The 16,842-nt window shown below is 35.6% G+C and overlaps 1 protein-coding gene across 6 annotated transcripts in view; it reads right to left on the reverse strand.

Moving 5' to 3' along the window:
- Positions 1-275: 275 nt before the first annotated feature.
- LOC128545908 (copine-3-like) overlaps positions 276-16,842 on the reverse strand; it is a 100,069-nt gene continuing 83,502 nt past the window's right edge. For 3 of the 6 annotated variants that reach the window (XM_053545213.1, XM_053545212.1, XM_053545214.1), the window contains exons 10-15: positions 14,661-14,720; positions 10,305-10,438; positions 9,558-9,664; positions 7,220-7,362; positions 4,798-5,046; positions 276-3,518 (exon numbers count right to left, since the gene is read on the reverse strand). In XM_053545213.1, the coding sequence (XP_053401188.1) occupies positions 3,405-3,518; positions 4,798-5,046; positions 7,220-7,362; positions 9,558-9,664; positions 10,305-10,438; positions 14,661-14,720 (807 nt within the window). In that variant the 3' untranslated portion in view covers positions 276-3,404. The other 3 variants (XM_053545215.1, XM_053545217.1, XM_053545216.1) reach the window with 3 other exon arrangements.

Genomic DNA, 16,842 nt, shown 5'->3' on the forward strand with positions numbered 1-16,842 from the left:
TTCTTAATGCTGAGCGCCAAGCGAGGAAGCTACTAGTACCATTTTTCACATCTTTGGTATGATGCAGCCTGAGAGCAAACCAACGACGTGGGCATTCTACAACTAGGCTTCAAAGGCAGTGACAACAACGGACAATAAATTTGAGCTATTGGAGGTATTCAAGTGACCCAGGTCAAGAGTAAAAAATTGGACAATAAACCAAACAACTAATAAAAATGTCTCCCATTATACTACTTTTCTCATACACTAAAGCAAACAAAATAGTAAAATCAAGATTAGTAAGAACTATATTTATTCTTAATAAATAAGAAGACTTTAATATAAACATGTATAAGAAACATGTAATTATAAGTTAAATTACCATCTAAATCAGCCCTTGATGTGGCTTAAATATAAGTAAACACACATTTCAATATAAAAGTAACTATAGTAACATAGATGACACATAAATAAGTCTAATTTTATTTAATACATTTCTGAGGAGTCGAGAACTGCGGACAATAAAATTGCCAAAACTTTAATTCTTTAAAACAGCTGATAAATTTCCCTCAAGCATTTTCAAAGCAACCATTATACATATTTTACGGCAAGATCTTTTCACAAGCATTATTCAATTACTAAAGATATTTGGTTAAAACTTGTAATTAAATACATTGTGCATAAGTATTTTGGCATGCACTTGCTTTCTGAAGCAAATGGGAAGCACTTGTGGCTTATTTTCAAAAGACAATACAAATTCAAATCTTTTTTTCCAAAACCTTGTTTTTTTAAGCACTTTGTAAATCATCAAAATATTTTGAAACACACACTAATTTGTTCAAGAAATTGTCTTTTTTTTCAAGAACTTATTGAGTATATAATACATATTTTCCCAAGCACTTGTTTTCTCTATCTCAAGTAATAGATAGTCTGGACCTGCTCGATGATAACTACTATTTCAGAATTTACCCTTTAATTTTGGTAAGTAATATAATAAATATAATCCTCAAACTCTACTGAAAGAAACCAGTTGTATTTTGTGTCTGCAATAAAAACAAGTTAAAAATAGAATACTCTCTAAACAGAAAATGCAAAAACCATTCGTCAACAAATGACTTTTATTCTGTCTAAGGCCTTTTTTCAACAGCTTTTCAATTATGTACTGCCAATAATAACCAGTATCCCTTAGATTTCTCCCAAGTATTTACCTATTCTCTGCAAGTAACATACACACTCCCCACATAAATGAAAAGTGGAGAAGAATCTTAGATGTAAAGTCTTCCATCAAGCAGAATGGAGATTATACTCTATGCTTTGGACTCAAAACTTACAAACTTCCAATTCTAGCTTTTATGCTATATTGTTCGAGACAACATGGTTGGATAGAAATTGTAGTAAATGATGCTTGAACATTTTACTGGTCTTTGGTATAAAAGATAATGAAAGTACAACTCATTTTATTTGAGAGAACACTCATATTAAGGATATTCTTCTTGTATGATTTCTTCCGGTCGATTATATTGTTCCAACTTAGTACTTTAGTATTTCATTAGCTCGACTGTTCAAGGAACAAGTTCTAGCTATTGGACTCACCCATGCGTCGGTGTCCCAATTTGGTTAAGATTTGTATGTAAGCTGGTATCTCAATACCCACTAATGGTGGTTGACTGAAACTTCAAACACTTGTTCACTGTCATGATCTGACAAGCACTGTACAGGTTCCATAACTCTACTTTGCTATTTCACAAAATCATGCCTCATTTTAGACTTAGCAATTTTTGGTTTAGTTTTTGCATGTCAGCTTGTATTTCAGTACCCACTAATGGGAATGGATTGAAACGTCACACACTTGTTCACTGTGATGATCTGACATGCATTGCATATCTCTTGTTTCATTTACAATTATACCTTAAATGTCAAATGTTATCCATTCTGTTGTGTAAATTTCGTATTGGCTGAGTGACATAATTTTGATATCTGTTGTTCACTGTGCTAAAGAACACATGTATAACCATTCATAAGCATAAATGAGTAGTAATGAATAAAATTATTGTTATACGTCAAGAAATATATATGGTTTCTTTGGTAGAGTAATATCTCTACTGCAGAAATGACATGACATCGTATGTTTCACCATATGAATGTAAAATCCAGTAAATACAAAATTTCTAACAAACACCATTTTCACATGCATATATATATAACATTATGTAAGTCTTTTTTTATAAATAACAATGTATAAAAGATTAATAAACACTAGAAAATGAGATAATGACATAACAGACCAGCCTCTTAATAAAATAGTCAAAAATAAACCCGACATAAAACTGTGTCTGAAAATTACCAGGCTCTATAAATATAAAAAATGCTGCAAGTTCTAAGTAAGATGAAATGCATAGACACTTTATTTTTTTAAAAATGTTATCTGTATCTTTTTTAAATTTGCAAAATTAATATATTGATAAAATCACTTATCACAATAAAAATATTTTATAACAATGAAATAGTTTTTAACAATCAATTCGAAATATGACTACCACTTAAATTTGATTACAAATGATCTGTCTGGCAAACAATTACAAAACTGACAATACACACAATAAATAGTTTTCCCGCATTATCTTCCCTGTCCAATCCTGTCTCTGATTCCAAAAGCAGTTATATCTACAATAACATCCATTACATATTACGAAGAAAATATGTCATACTTCATTCCTAATTAGAAAGAGAGAGAGAAAAGACAATTGAAACATTAGACAAACACCATACTGGTATAATCCATGACTCTGATTTTATCCATATAAAAATTATACACTGTGTACTAAAATAATGCCTGCGCTTTTACACAGTGTTTTTATTTGAGACAGTTTCTAAAATGTTAGTCAAATTAAGGATTAATATACACTGGTCCCCGAATTCCCTGTCACAAGATGTTCATCAAGAACTTTACTGGTAAAAAAAACAAACACCCTTGGAAGTACTGTCAATAAAATAAAGTACTGTAAAGTACTGTAAAAATACAAAAAAAAAAAAGCAACAAGAATCATGTATCATGTATCACTTACAGGTAACGCTACTTCATATTGCAAACTTTTTGTTCTGCTAATCATACAAGTCAATGTAAAATTTCAAAAATGCCAATTTGCTGAGAGAATAAATGCCAAGGTAGAGACCGAATAAATTCTATAAGGAAATGTGGTAAACAGAATACTGGACGGATAGACTGTTTGAATGAAGATAGGAAAACAAAATGTATTGACGAGACAGAACATAGGTCTATAGCATACACTGAAAAACCTGAAACTTGCGTATCAAAATCCACTATGACTTCTTTTTTTTCTTTTAAATTTCTTAAAGTCTTTCATGTTATTGCCTAATGCATACAGCAAGTTAAAGTCTTGTAGGGTCTGTGCATTCTGAGAGCTCTATGTAGTTTGAGGTCTGGGTTGGTTAGGCTGCATTCCTCTCCAACTGTAGTAGTGTGTTACCTGCTGTGGTACCTCGGCTAACACATGCTTAGCTAACTCTGCTGCTGATGACTGCAATACAAATATAATCAAACATTGAATTATCAGCATCTTTTGTCCTGTGAAACACTTAACCTTCAAACGATATTTAACCTTTACCCTGCTGAATTTCTAAAATGAACTGGTCCATCATTCAATTTCGGCATAACCACTTCCTATTCAAAGGAGTGTTCACTGAAAATTTACTGACTGAATAGCGAACAGTGCAGACTATGATCAGCCTGCACAGATGTGCAGGCTGATCTTGGTCTGCACTGGTCTGCACTGGTCGCAAAGGCAAAATCACTTGCCGCCAGCAGGCTAAGGGATAACAAGATTATTGCCAAGCAATTAAAGCCCTACAGGAAGGCGTTTGCCATATTTACTGTCAAAGGAACCAAATTTTTTATATTGAAACTTAATTCAAGAACCTGCATGTTCTCCAAATAACCTACAATCTGTAAGTCAGGTTTCATAAAAATATTTTATGTACTTTGAAAGTTAACAAAGGATCTATCTTTTGTGAATGACGGATTAAGTGATAAATAAAGGGACAAAATAAATGACAAGTATTTCTATATATTGCTTTCCATCTATGTTTAATGAAAAAATCTCTTGAAGTTCTGACAGAATCCACTACTTGTGACTGACAGGACAGAAAGATCAATAACAGATGGATAAGTGGAAAAAATAAAATAATGTGCATGTTCTCCACTTTCTGTGATGGACTGAAGGACAGAATGATGTGGTGTGGAGGTGGGGGCAATGCCTACGTCACCTCCAGTAATACACTGGAAGGAGGTTAATTAGATATTACTGTATATAATTACAATATTATGATATCAGCCTGTGTCTTGGCATATGCTATGTCTTGGCACACCTTTCAAATTTGTGAAAATTGTTTTCTCTTGTTCTGTATTTAGCATGTTTAGAGAAAATAAAATTAATATTTCAATATTTTTCTACAGAAAAGAACTAGATTCTTTGTTTTTCTCATAAACAGAAACCACATAATTTTGTATGAACATTTGATAAGAAACAATAAGCAAAAAAAGGAATACATGTACAAATAAAAATCAATAATAGAAACACAAGAAATTACAAAGATGAAGGAGATGTTTGAATGGCATGAAATAAAATGTCAATGTGACATCAGTATTGCTGTGTTTTAATGAAAATGTCCAGGTTATTTTTCATATCAGAATTTAGTATAAAGCAAACACGTTTTGAAATAATTTCAAAACAGTTTCAAGCAGGGAGAAAATATAGACACACTCAAGCAGAGAAAAAAAAAAGACATGCTCACACTTACAGCATCACTTACTCTCTTAAAATCCCTGAACGGTACAAACTGCACGATATCTCTGTGCACAGGTTGACCATTCGGAGCTTTAAGGACCCCATCGTCTCCATCTAACATTTGCATGTCAGCGAAATCAGCACCACCCACACCAACAATAATAAGGGACATTGGCAGAGCTGAGGCATGAACTATTGCTCGTCTAGTATCATCCATATCTGTTATAACACCATCTGTTAGTAGTAACAGGACAAAGTAGGCCTGAAACAAGATAATGTGTACAATTTATAACCTCATCTGTTAGTAGTAACGGGACAAAGTAGGCCTGAAACAAGATAATGTGTACAATTTATAACCCTATCTGTTAGCAGTAACAGGACAAAGTAGGCCTGAAACAAGATAATGTGTACAATTTGTAACCTCATCTGTTAGTAGTAACAGGACAAAGAAGGCCTGAAACAAGATAATGTGTACAATTTATAACCCTATCTGTTAGTAGTAACAGGACAAAGTAGGCCTGGAACAAGATAATGTGTACAAATTATAACACCATCTGTTAGTAGTAACAGGACAAAGCAGGCCTGAAATAAGATAATACATACAAATTATAACCCTGTATGTTACTAATAAAAATTATATTAACATCATCTAAACATCATCTTAAATAGTAACAGGACAAAGTAAGCCGGCAACAATATGACACATACATGTTACAATACCATCTGTAAGTAGTACTAGTAATAGAACAATGTAGGCCTATGGCAATATGTCACATAATTATGTTACAACACAATCTAAATTCTGTCAGCAGTTATAAGTCATGTGGGGAAGTTGTTAGTTACTTGTGGAGAACAGGTTTGTACTGGTATAGAACCCAGGAACACTGGCTAAATTAACTGCCCGCCATCATATAACTGAAATACTGTTGAAAAACAGGGTTAAACCCAAAACAAACAAAAGCAGTTACAAGTCAAAGAAGGCCTACAATAAGATAATGCATACATGTTACAACATGATCTATTAGCAGCAACAGGGCAAAGCAGGCCTATGGCAATATGTCACATAATTATGTTAAAACACAATCTAAATTCTGTCAGCAGTTACAAGTCATATGGGGAAGTTGGCAGTTACTTGTGGAGAACAGGTTTGTACTGGTATAGAATGCAGGAACACTGGCTAGATTAACTGCCTGCCATCATATAACTGAAATACTGTTGAAAAACAGGGTTAAACCCAAAACAAACAAAAGCAGTTACAAGTCAAAGAAGGCCTACAATAAGATAATGTATACATGTTACAACACAATCTATTAGCAGCAACAGGGCAAAGCAGGCCAAAATAAGATAATGTATACATGTTACAACACCATCTATTAGCAGCAACAGGGAAATCTATTAGCAGCAACAGGGCAAAGCAGGCCTACAATAAGATAATGTATACATGTTACAACACCATCTTTTAGCAGCAACAGGACAAAGCAGGCCAAAATAAGGTAATGTATACATGTTACAACACCATCTATTAGCAGCAACAGGACAAAGTAGGCCAAAATAAGGTATACATGTTACAACACCATCTATTAGCAGCAACAGGGCAAAGCAGGCCAAAATAAGATAATGTATACATGTTACAACACCATCTATTAGCAGCAACAGGACAAAGCAGGCCAAAATAAGGTAATGTATACATCATCTATTAGCAGCAACAGGACAAAGCAGGCCAAAATAAGATAATTTATACATGTTACAACACCATCTTTTAGCAGCAACAGGACCAAGTAGGCCAAAATAAGGTAATGTATACATGTCACAACACCATCTTTTAGCAGCAACAGGACAAAGCAGGACAAAATAAGGTAATGTATACATGTTACAACACCATCTACTAGCAGCAACAGGACAAAGCAGGCCAAAATAAGATAATGTATACATGTTACAACACCATCCTTGAATCTAGTGACCTGGGTCATATGTGCTTCTTGTCTAATGATGATGAACATTTATGTGTAGCTATCTTAAAACCCATTTTCAGAGATACTGGAAACGGAATTATTGACACAAGGACTGACCAATGGATGTGCTTGACTCCAATATAGCCCCTATATACTTCGTATCTTGGAGCAGAATACGAGTATTAAACAAATCTGTCAAAAGACAAGTTGCGTGTAGCTTGACTTGAAAAAATTTATTATAGGGATCTGAGCTGAGGCATATTCATTTTTTGTATTTTTGTAACAACGAGACTCAATAGTGAAAGGCTGTTGTTAATGCCGTTTGTGTTGTTTCTTTCTCAAATATGAATATTCGTTTTTCAAATTTTCATCCTAAATAAAGCATTTATTTCCATCTCATGGTAGGAACAAAAAAACATATTTCAATCATGTAATGATCATTCCGAATTGCATAAACTGACACCATTTTTAAGTATGACTCACATGAGCCCCTTTACTCTGTTCCTCTTTTTGAGCAGCCTCCGCAAACCTGGCGACATGGTGAATTATAGGGGAAACATTGGTTGGTCCCCATAGCTGGATCTGTGGAACACAGTTCTGGTACGCTTGTACAATACCCTGTATACCTAAAACACAACACTGACAGGGTTATTTTTGTTTAAAGAAAATCTGTGAAATCATCAAAATTCATGGGTGACTACTTTCATGGGTTTCACTGCTGCACTAATTCACGAAATTAAATCTCCATTAACAAATAAAATCTCCATTTATCTTATTTCAAATCCCTAAGAAAAAACTTGGCTGGTAAGCATTGCATTATGAAACAAGAGCTTGTAGAACACAAAATGCCCCCCTTGATGTATTCAGTAATTGCACAAGGAACAGTTATTATTTGGTCACTGTACACAAAAGTTCTACTGTTCTGGGTCAATGTTACCTTGACCTTTGACCTATTGACCTCAAAATCAATAGGGGTCATCTACTGGTCATGATCAACCTCCCTATTAAGTTTCCTGATCCTAGGCCCAAGCATTCTCAAGAAATCATCTGGAAACGGTTTAACAGTTCCAAGTCACTGTGACCTTATGACCAACCTCCCTATCAACTTTCATGATCCTAGGCCCAAGCATTCTTGACTTGTCATCTGGAAACCATTTAACTGTTCTGGGTCACTGTGACCTTGACCTCTGACCAACTGACCTCAAAATCAAAAGAGGTCATCTGCTTGTCATGATTAACCTCCTATCAACTTTCAGATCCTAGTCCCAAGCGTTCTTTGGTTACCATCCGGAAACCATTTAACTGCCTGAGCATTCTCAAGTCATCATCAGGAAACGGTTTAACTGTTCCGGGCCACTGTGACCTTGACCTTTGACCTACTGACCTCAAAATCAATAGCGATCATCTGCTGGTCATGATTAACCTCCTATCAACTTTCAGATCCTAGTCTCAAGCGTTCTTTGGTTACCATCCAGAAACCATTTAACTGTTCCGGGTCACTGTGACCTTTACCTTTGACCTACTGACCTCAAAATCGATAGAGGTCATTTGCTGGTCATGACCAACCTCCCTATCAAAATTCATGATCCTAGGCCCAAGCGTACTTAAGTTATTATCCAAAAACAATTTAACTGTTCCAGGTCACTTGACATTTGGCCTACTGGCCTCAAAATCAAGAGGGGTCATCTGCTGATCATGATCAACTTCGCTATCAAGTTTCGTGATCCTAGGCCCAAGCGTCCGGAAATGGTTTAACTGATCCGGGTCACTGTGACCTTGACCTTTGACATACTGACCTCAAAATCAATAAGGGTCATCTGCTGGTCATGACCAACCTCCCTATCAACTTTCATGATCCTAGGCCCAAATGTTCTTGAGTTGTTAAACTGTTCTGGGTCCATGTGACCTTGACTTTTGACCGACCAACCTCCCTATCAACTTTCATGATCTTAGGCCGAAGCGTTCTTGAGTTATCATCCGGAAACTGTTTAACTGTCCCGGGTCACTGTGACCTTGACCTTTGACTTACTGATCTCAAAATCAATAGAGGTCATCTGCTGTTCATGACCAACCTCCCTATCAAATTTCATGATCCTAGGCCCAAGCGTTCTTGAGTTATCATCCAGAAACCGTTAAACTGTTCCAGGTTACTGTGACCTTGATCTTTGACCTACAGATCTCAAAATCAATAGGGGTCATCTGCTGGTTATGATCAACCTCCCTATCAACTTTCATGATCCTAGGCCAAAGCATTCTTGAGTTATCATCCGGAAACTGTTTAACTGTTCCGCGTCACTGTGACCTTGACCTTTGACTTAGTGACCTCAAAATCAATAGAGGTCATCTGCTGGTTATGCTCAACCCCCCTAATAACTTTCATGATCCTAGACCCAAGCGTTCTCGAGTTATCATCCGAAAACGAATTGGTCTACATTCCGACTGACAGACAGACCAACCAACCAACAGACATCTGCAAAACAATATACCCCTCCTTCTTCAAAGGAGGGCATAATAATGTGACAGTATTATATTGGTCATCTTTTATAATTTAAGGTTATTTTTGAGAAATTCTTTGACTTTCCCACCACAAAATTTGCAGTTATAAAATTCCCAAACCTTTCCAGGTTACAGGAATTATGCTTAATCTTCTTCAGACATGATGTACCTTTCTTAAAATTAAGGGCAACATTAACCTTTCCATTAAAAGTTTTGCAGTCTTGTTCAGTTCAAAATGTTTTGACTAGCTGGTATTTTCAGAAGATTATTTCTGTTCGGGTTAAAAATCTATCATAAACACTACAAAAAAAAAAAAAGCACTTACCTGCACAGAAAGGATTCTGGGGGTTAAAGTTCATGGCAAACTCATGTGATACTTTATTATCTGGAGGAATCCTGGCTCCAAATCCTAAAGCTGGGAACATCTTGTCTCTGATTAAGAAGTAAAACAGGAATTATTAACAGCTTTCAGTTTAGCTCTGCTTTTTGTTGAAACTTATTTAGTTAACACAAATTTTGCAGAATATAACACATTATAATCATTAGGAGGTTAAGTCAAACGTCGCTTATATATATATGACTCTTTAGCACTGGACTGGCTGCTTTTAGTATAATCTTGAAATGAACAAATGACAAGGTTGTATTGTTTCATTCACTTGAAGTTTGGATCTGTGATATACTGTGATCAAACCACTGTGGTGACCACAGCAAAGGTTGACCGTCATCTTCTGTGCAAAGATAGGCTCTCATTTTTGTTTAGTGGCTTACATATTATGGTCTTGACATTCAGCCCCTACTGCTTGTATTGCTTTCATGCATTCATTAGATTGGCTTCCGATGGTGTAGCGAAAGGAGTCTGTATGAGTGACTTGAGCATCATAGTCCTCACATATGGCACCTACCGCTGCATGTATTCATTAGGCTGGTATGCAATGTATAGTGAATAGCGAGGGTGTATGAATGACTTACGTATCATAGCCTTGACATACAGCTCCTAAAGCCTTATTGCTTGCATGTATTCACTGCGCTGGGCCGATATAGTGAAAGGAAACTCAAGTGAAAAGTGGCTTACGTATCATAATCCTGACATACAGCTCCTACAGCCTGTATTGCCTGCATGTATTCATTAGGTTGGTATGGGTTGATGTAGTGCAAAGATCCAGGTGATGTAGGATCCCCATTGGAACCTGTAAAATCTACACCAACCTGAAAATTAACAAGAGGACCATGATGGTCCTGAATCGCTCACCTGCCCCCACATGAACCGAGTATAACGTCGCTTTTTTCTATTATTTGACATAGTGACCTAGTTTTTGAGCTCATGTGACCTACCTCTGAACTTGACCTAGATATCATCAAGATAAAAATTCTGACCAATTTTCATGAAGATACACTGAAAAATATGGTCTCTAGAGAGGTCAAAAGGTCTTTCTATGTTGAGACCTAGTGACCTAGTTTTTGACCGCAGTTGATTCGGTTTCAAACTTAACCTAGATATCATCAAGATGAACATTCAGACCAACTTTCATACAGATCCCATGAAAACTATGGCCTCTAGAGGGGTCACAAGGTTTTTCTATTTTTAGACCTACTGACCTAGTTTTTGACCGCACATGACCCAGTTTCAAACTTGACCTAGATATCATCAAGGTGAACATTCTCACCAATTTTCATGAAGATCCCATGAAAAATATGGCCTCTAGAGTGGTCACAAGGTTTTTTATTATTTGACCTACTGACCTAGTTTATGACCACATGTGACCCAGTTTCAAACTTGACTTAGATATTATCAAGATGAACATTCTGACAAATTTTCAAGCAGATCCCATGAAAAATATGACCACTTGAGAGGACACAAGGTTTTTCTATTATTTGACCTACTGACCTAGTTTTGGACCGGTCGTGACCCAGTTTCAAACTGGACCTAGATATCATCAAGATGAACATTCTGACCAATTTTCATGCAGATCCCATGAAAAATATGACCTCTAGAGAGGTCACAAGGTTTTTCTATTATTTGACCTACTGACCTAGTTTTTGACCGCAGATGACCCAGTTTCGAACTTGACCTAGATATCATCAAGATGAACATTCTGATCAATTTTCATGCAGATCCCATGAAAAATACGGCCTCTACAGAGGTCACAAGGATTTTCTATTATTTAACCTACTGACCTAGTTTTGGACTGAATGTGACCCAGTTTCGAGCTTGACATAGATATCATCAAGATGAACATTCTGACCATTTTTCATGCAGATCCCATGAAAAATATGACCTCTAGAGAGGTCACAAGGATTTTCTATTATTTGACCTACTGACCTAGTTTTTGATCGCAGTTGACCCAGTTTCGAATATGACCTAGATATTATCAAGATGAACATTCTGACCAATTTTCATGCAGATCCCATGAAAAATATGACCTCTAGAGAGGTCACAAGGTTTTTCTATTATTTGACCTACTGACCTAGTTTTTGACCACAGATGACCCAGTTTCGAACTTGACCTAGATATTATCAAGGTGAACATTCTCACCAATTTTCATGAAGATCCATTGAAAAATATGGCCTCTAGAGAGGTCACAAGGTTTTTCTATTTTTAGACCTACTGACCTAGTTTTTGACTGAACGTGACCCAGTTTCGAACTTGACCTAGATATCATCAAGGTGATCATTCTGACCAACTTTCAGAATGATCCCATGAAAAATGTGACCTCTAGAGTGGTCACAAGCAAAAGTTTACGCACGCACGAAAGCATGCACGCACAGACAGACGGACGCTGCGCGATCACAAAAGCTCACCTTGTCACTATGTGACAGGTGAGCTAAAAACGCAATAATAAACAAGAGATGTCTGTGAAAAACATATGTCTTCCATAATGAACTGTCAGAGGCAACAAGGTATGTGATTTTGTATGCTGTGATTTTGACCTTTGACCAAATGACCTAAAAAACTGAAAGCAATCATCCTATGAAGATTGATGGCCTTAGGCCAAAGCTATCAATGACAATGACAATGACAATGACAATTTTTTATTTGACAATGGCCACCGGCCCATATCAAACAAATACAGCAAATATAATATGAATACAAAACTGGTACCCAACAATGGATTGAATGTAGTATTACAAATAAACCACTACTATCGATTCTAACTACATACAAATGTGGTATAATACAAAAAGACATTATGATATAATTGCAGTGACCTGTACAAAAAGTACACACAGTTGCCGTGAGATGTTTAGGTATAACTCACTTTTAATACAATTTTAGAACAAAACAAACCTATGGGGCATACCTTACAATTCAAGACAGGTATGCAGAATATGACATAATAACAGTATCAAGTGTACAGTACATAAAATTGAGTTGAGCATTAAACCAAGGGTTATGCATTTAACATATTTTTCCTTTCTTTCAATGCAAAGTATGCATATTTTGCTAAATTAAGCCAAAGCTATCTCAAGTATATGATCTGAAACTGCCTTCAAGTTCAAGGTTACTGTGACCTTACCCTAATGGTACTGCCCCAAAACAATAGGAGAAATCTCCTTACCACAGCCAATCATTTTATAAAGTTTGAAAGCCCAGAAGAACTTCAGATATTGAGCGGAAACTTTTTTCAGTCTACTCTGAATGTTACAAACTCCAACACAGTGTTACTTCCCCTTATCTGTAGAGTAGTAACTGCCACCACGTATAAATTGGGCTGAATTTCAGCCGAGTTATACTTTTCATTATTTCAATTTTGTTGTACAAAGTTTTTATCTCAGTAGTTAAATATTATATATTTTGTAAAACAAGCAAAAAACTTAAAAAATAATGCAGTAATACTAAAATTACTTCTTTTTCTGGTGTTGTGACGCGCACCTGCTAAAATTGTAAACAATGAAATTATTTGACGGTATTTTGAGTACAGTAAGAGAATTTGACCAATGGCATGCCTCTTTAAGCTAATTGATATCTGACTTTGAAGTGTGGCCTTGACTTAGACTTTAGTCATGTGCTTGCAGCTTATCTGATGAGGTAAACTGTTGATGCTAGTTTATGAAAAACTTTGAAGCAGTTTAGATGATGTGGAGTTTACACAAAGTTATCTTATTGACATTTGACCTTCAAGTGTGACCTTGACCTTGGACTTAGTGACCTGGGATGTATACTATGCACACTGTCTTGGTAAGATTAACATAAGCTTTATGAAAACCTTCCAAGCGGTTCGGCCAATATGACGCAGACATGAATATAAGCTACTCTGACCCCTGCATGTCACCTTATGATGCTAGTGTTATGAAAATCTTCCAAATGGCTTAAAAATATACAGCAGACATGAAGTTAAGCTATTTGACCTTTGACCCCCTAGTGTAAACTTGACCTTGAACCTTGTGACCTGGGTTTTGCGCTCTGCATGTTATCTTGATAAGATTAACAAGTAACAAGCTTTATGAAACTTTTTCATAAGGTTTTAACAATATGGAGCAGACATAAATATAACCTATTTGTCCTTTGGCATCTTAGTGTCACCTTAACCTTGGACTAGTGGCCTCTTGCACTCTTGACATCATCTTGATGAAGTTAACCCTAGATGCAGGAATCTTTTCAGCAGATAAGATGCGGAGCGCACACTAAGTTAAACTACATTTGTATTTGACTTTTAGGTGTGACCTTGACTTTGGATCTAGTGACCAGATTTGTGCATTCTATATATTTTCTTCTGGAGGTTAACAATGGATGTCAGTTTTATCAAAATTTTCCCTAAAGTTAAGAAAATATGAAGCAGACACAACAGATGGCTGAATGGATTGACCAACAGATCCAAGGTCCAACCTACATGTGTGACTCAAATATAATAAGCACCACCCACCCCTCCCTCCCCACAAAAAAAATATTAAGTGTCTTGAGAAATAATATGAACAAAACTAGTGTGGTAATTTTCTAATGAAATCACATGTCACTGGGAGCAATACATCAAACAATTAGATGCTTCTTTAAAGTAATTAGCCTGCTAACTTTCTATAATGAACTTGTCCATCCTTCAATTTGGACAGTACCATTAACTGTTAAAAGGGGTACTTACCAAAATAATACTGACTGAATAGCGAACAGTGCAGATCATGATCAGACTGCATGGATGTGCAGGCTGATCATGACCTACACTGGTCACAAAAGCAGAATCAATCGTGTCCAGTATAATAAGGGTTAAAGTAATTAGCAAAGAAAGTGTCTTCATTGAGAAACCAGATCTCATTTTTGTTGTCACAACATTACCAAGGCTTTACTCTATCCTATAATGAGAATTTGAGATCTATTTATTACTTTTACAGATCTTTCCTTAATGGAATGAATCTGAAAAAAAAATCACATTTAAGACTACTGCTTTTAAAACATTGGGATCCCCCATTGTTTCACATACATAAAAAAGAATCTTACTGTAAAATTGATCTGCATGCCTCCATAGATAAACTCCAAAAATGATGGAACTTTCTTCACCTAAATATAAACAGAAATTTTAATCTTTCCTTCTATCCTGGTAAACAAAGAATGAAACATTTTTATCATTAAACTGTCAAAATCCAAGGATCTTAGTAAAACGCAAGTATTCTATATAGCTTGAATACCAGTAATCTACAAAGAAATTTATTAATTTTCTACAGTTAAAATAGTTTAAGAATTAAAGTTATAAATTTTCTCAAGTGCAATCAAATAGATTCTGAGATGCAAACATGTATTAATACATGTAGTTATCTCTCCACAAGTCACTTTCAACTTTCCAACATGAAGCAAAAGATCAGAATAACTGGTGAAGAGCTATGTTTTGGGTTAAAAATGAATCAGAAAGTCTGACTTCTTCATTTAAGCCATAATCTTCATTTAGTTACAGGTAGTAGATAACTCAATCTGAATACAACAGAAATACACAAGAGAAGATAACTCATCTTGAATACAGGAGATAAAAATTTCACTTAAATACATAAGAAGATAACTGACTTGAATAAAGGAGAAGAAAACTCACTCTTAATGCAAGTAAAGATATCTCACTCTTAATACAAGTGAAGATAACTCAATGTTAATGCAAGTGAAGATAACTCATTCTTAATTCAAGTGAAGATAACTCACTCTTAATACAAGAGAAGATATAATGCAAGAAGCTAACTCACTCTTATACAAGAAGATAACTCACTCTTAATACAAGAGAAGATAATAACTCAATCTTAATACAAGAGAAGATAACTCAATGTTAATGCAAGTGAAGATAACTAACTCTTAATACAAGAGAGGATAACCCACTCTTAATGCAAGAGAAGATAACTTACTCTTAATACAAGTGAAGATAACTCACTCTTAATACAAGAGATGATATAATGCAAGAAGCTTACTCACTCTTATACAAGAAGATAACTCACTCTTAATACAAGAGAAGATAATAACTCACTCTTAATACAAGAGAAGATAACTCAATGTTAATGCAAGTGAAGATAACTCACTCTTAATACAAGTGAAGATAACTAACTCTTAATACAAGAGAGGATAACTCACTCTTAATGCAAGAGAAGATAACTTACTCTTAATGCAAGAGAGTATAACTCACTCTTAATACAAGAGAAAATAATAACTCACTCTTAATACAAGAGAAGATAACTCACTCTTAAGGCTAAATAAAATAATATGTGTGGTTCTGGTTTCCGACCGACCCTATTTTTTCCCGCCGACTCTTAACTTTTTTTATTGTTATCAAGTAAAAAAAAAAAAAAAATCGGGAAAAAAATCGGTTCGGTTGACCCGAGGTTCCGAGTTTTGACCCGCGAAAAATTAAAAATTGAGAAAAACTCATATTTGACCCGCACAGAAAATATCCTGTGTGTCCGCTTGACCCGCGGAAATTTTCTTTGAAGCGTCTGAGTTCGAAAGTTCTGCCTCTTGTCAATCAAAATCCCGGTGAATTTCAATATTTTTCGCCGTTACAAGCGGAAGTATGGCAGTAGGCGGAGCATCGTATATTAATTAGCTACTGACGGATGTCAATTACGCCACGTGCCAACTGAAATGTAGTCATCTGGCGGTTTGTATTTTGTACAATAATGTCCATCATTATCAATGTGTTTATTGATCAATGTGTAAAAATTTATTGATAAACAATGCGAAGAGCAACCTATTATCGTGTTTGTACCACTTGTTAATTAGCGGTATAGCCTACTGTTGATTATCGATAATTTACATCCATTGTGTGTGCATCAAGTTTTTACAACTTTAAGTAAACAGATTACAACAGTCTGAAAAACTCGGCGATTCAGATTTCACCCGGAGGCGATAATTATGAGTGGCCGACTTGATAGCGACTATGTAGGGTGATCCTTGGAGTCATTGAAAAAAAAATGTCTCGGCCCGATCCTTGCTTTGTTGTCGCCAGAAACTTTCGCCAACTGATCCAAAATAACGCCAGATTTTGTGGCGACCAGCAGCGCAACCCCTGCCTACAGCTTATGTTGTATTGTTATATGTCTTGCCGACTTAATACTGAATAACAAATTGCATAATTAAAATCGTTATTTTGTGTGCTTGATACGATCATATGAGCCGATCGGCCATTACGGTCTATAACAAATCATTTTGG

Source organism: Mercenaria mercenaria, chromosome 6 (assembly GCF_021730395.1).
Source record: "Mercenaria mercenaria strain notata chromosome 6, MADL_Memer_1, whole genome shotgun sequence".
In the NCBI taxonomy this organism is placed as follows: Eukaryota; Metazoa; Mollusca; class Bivalvia; order Venerida; family Veneridae; genus Mercenaria; species Mercenaria mercenaria.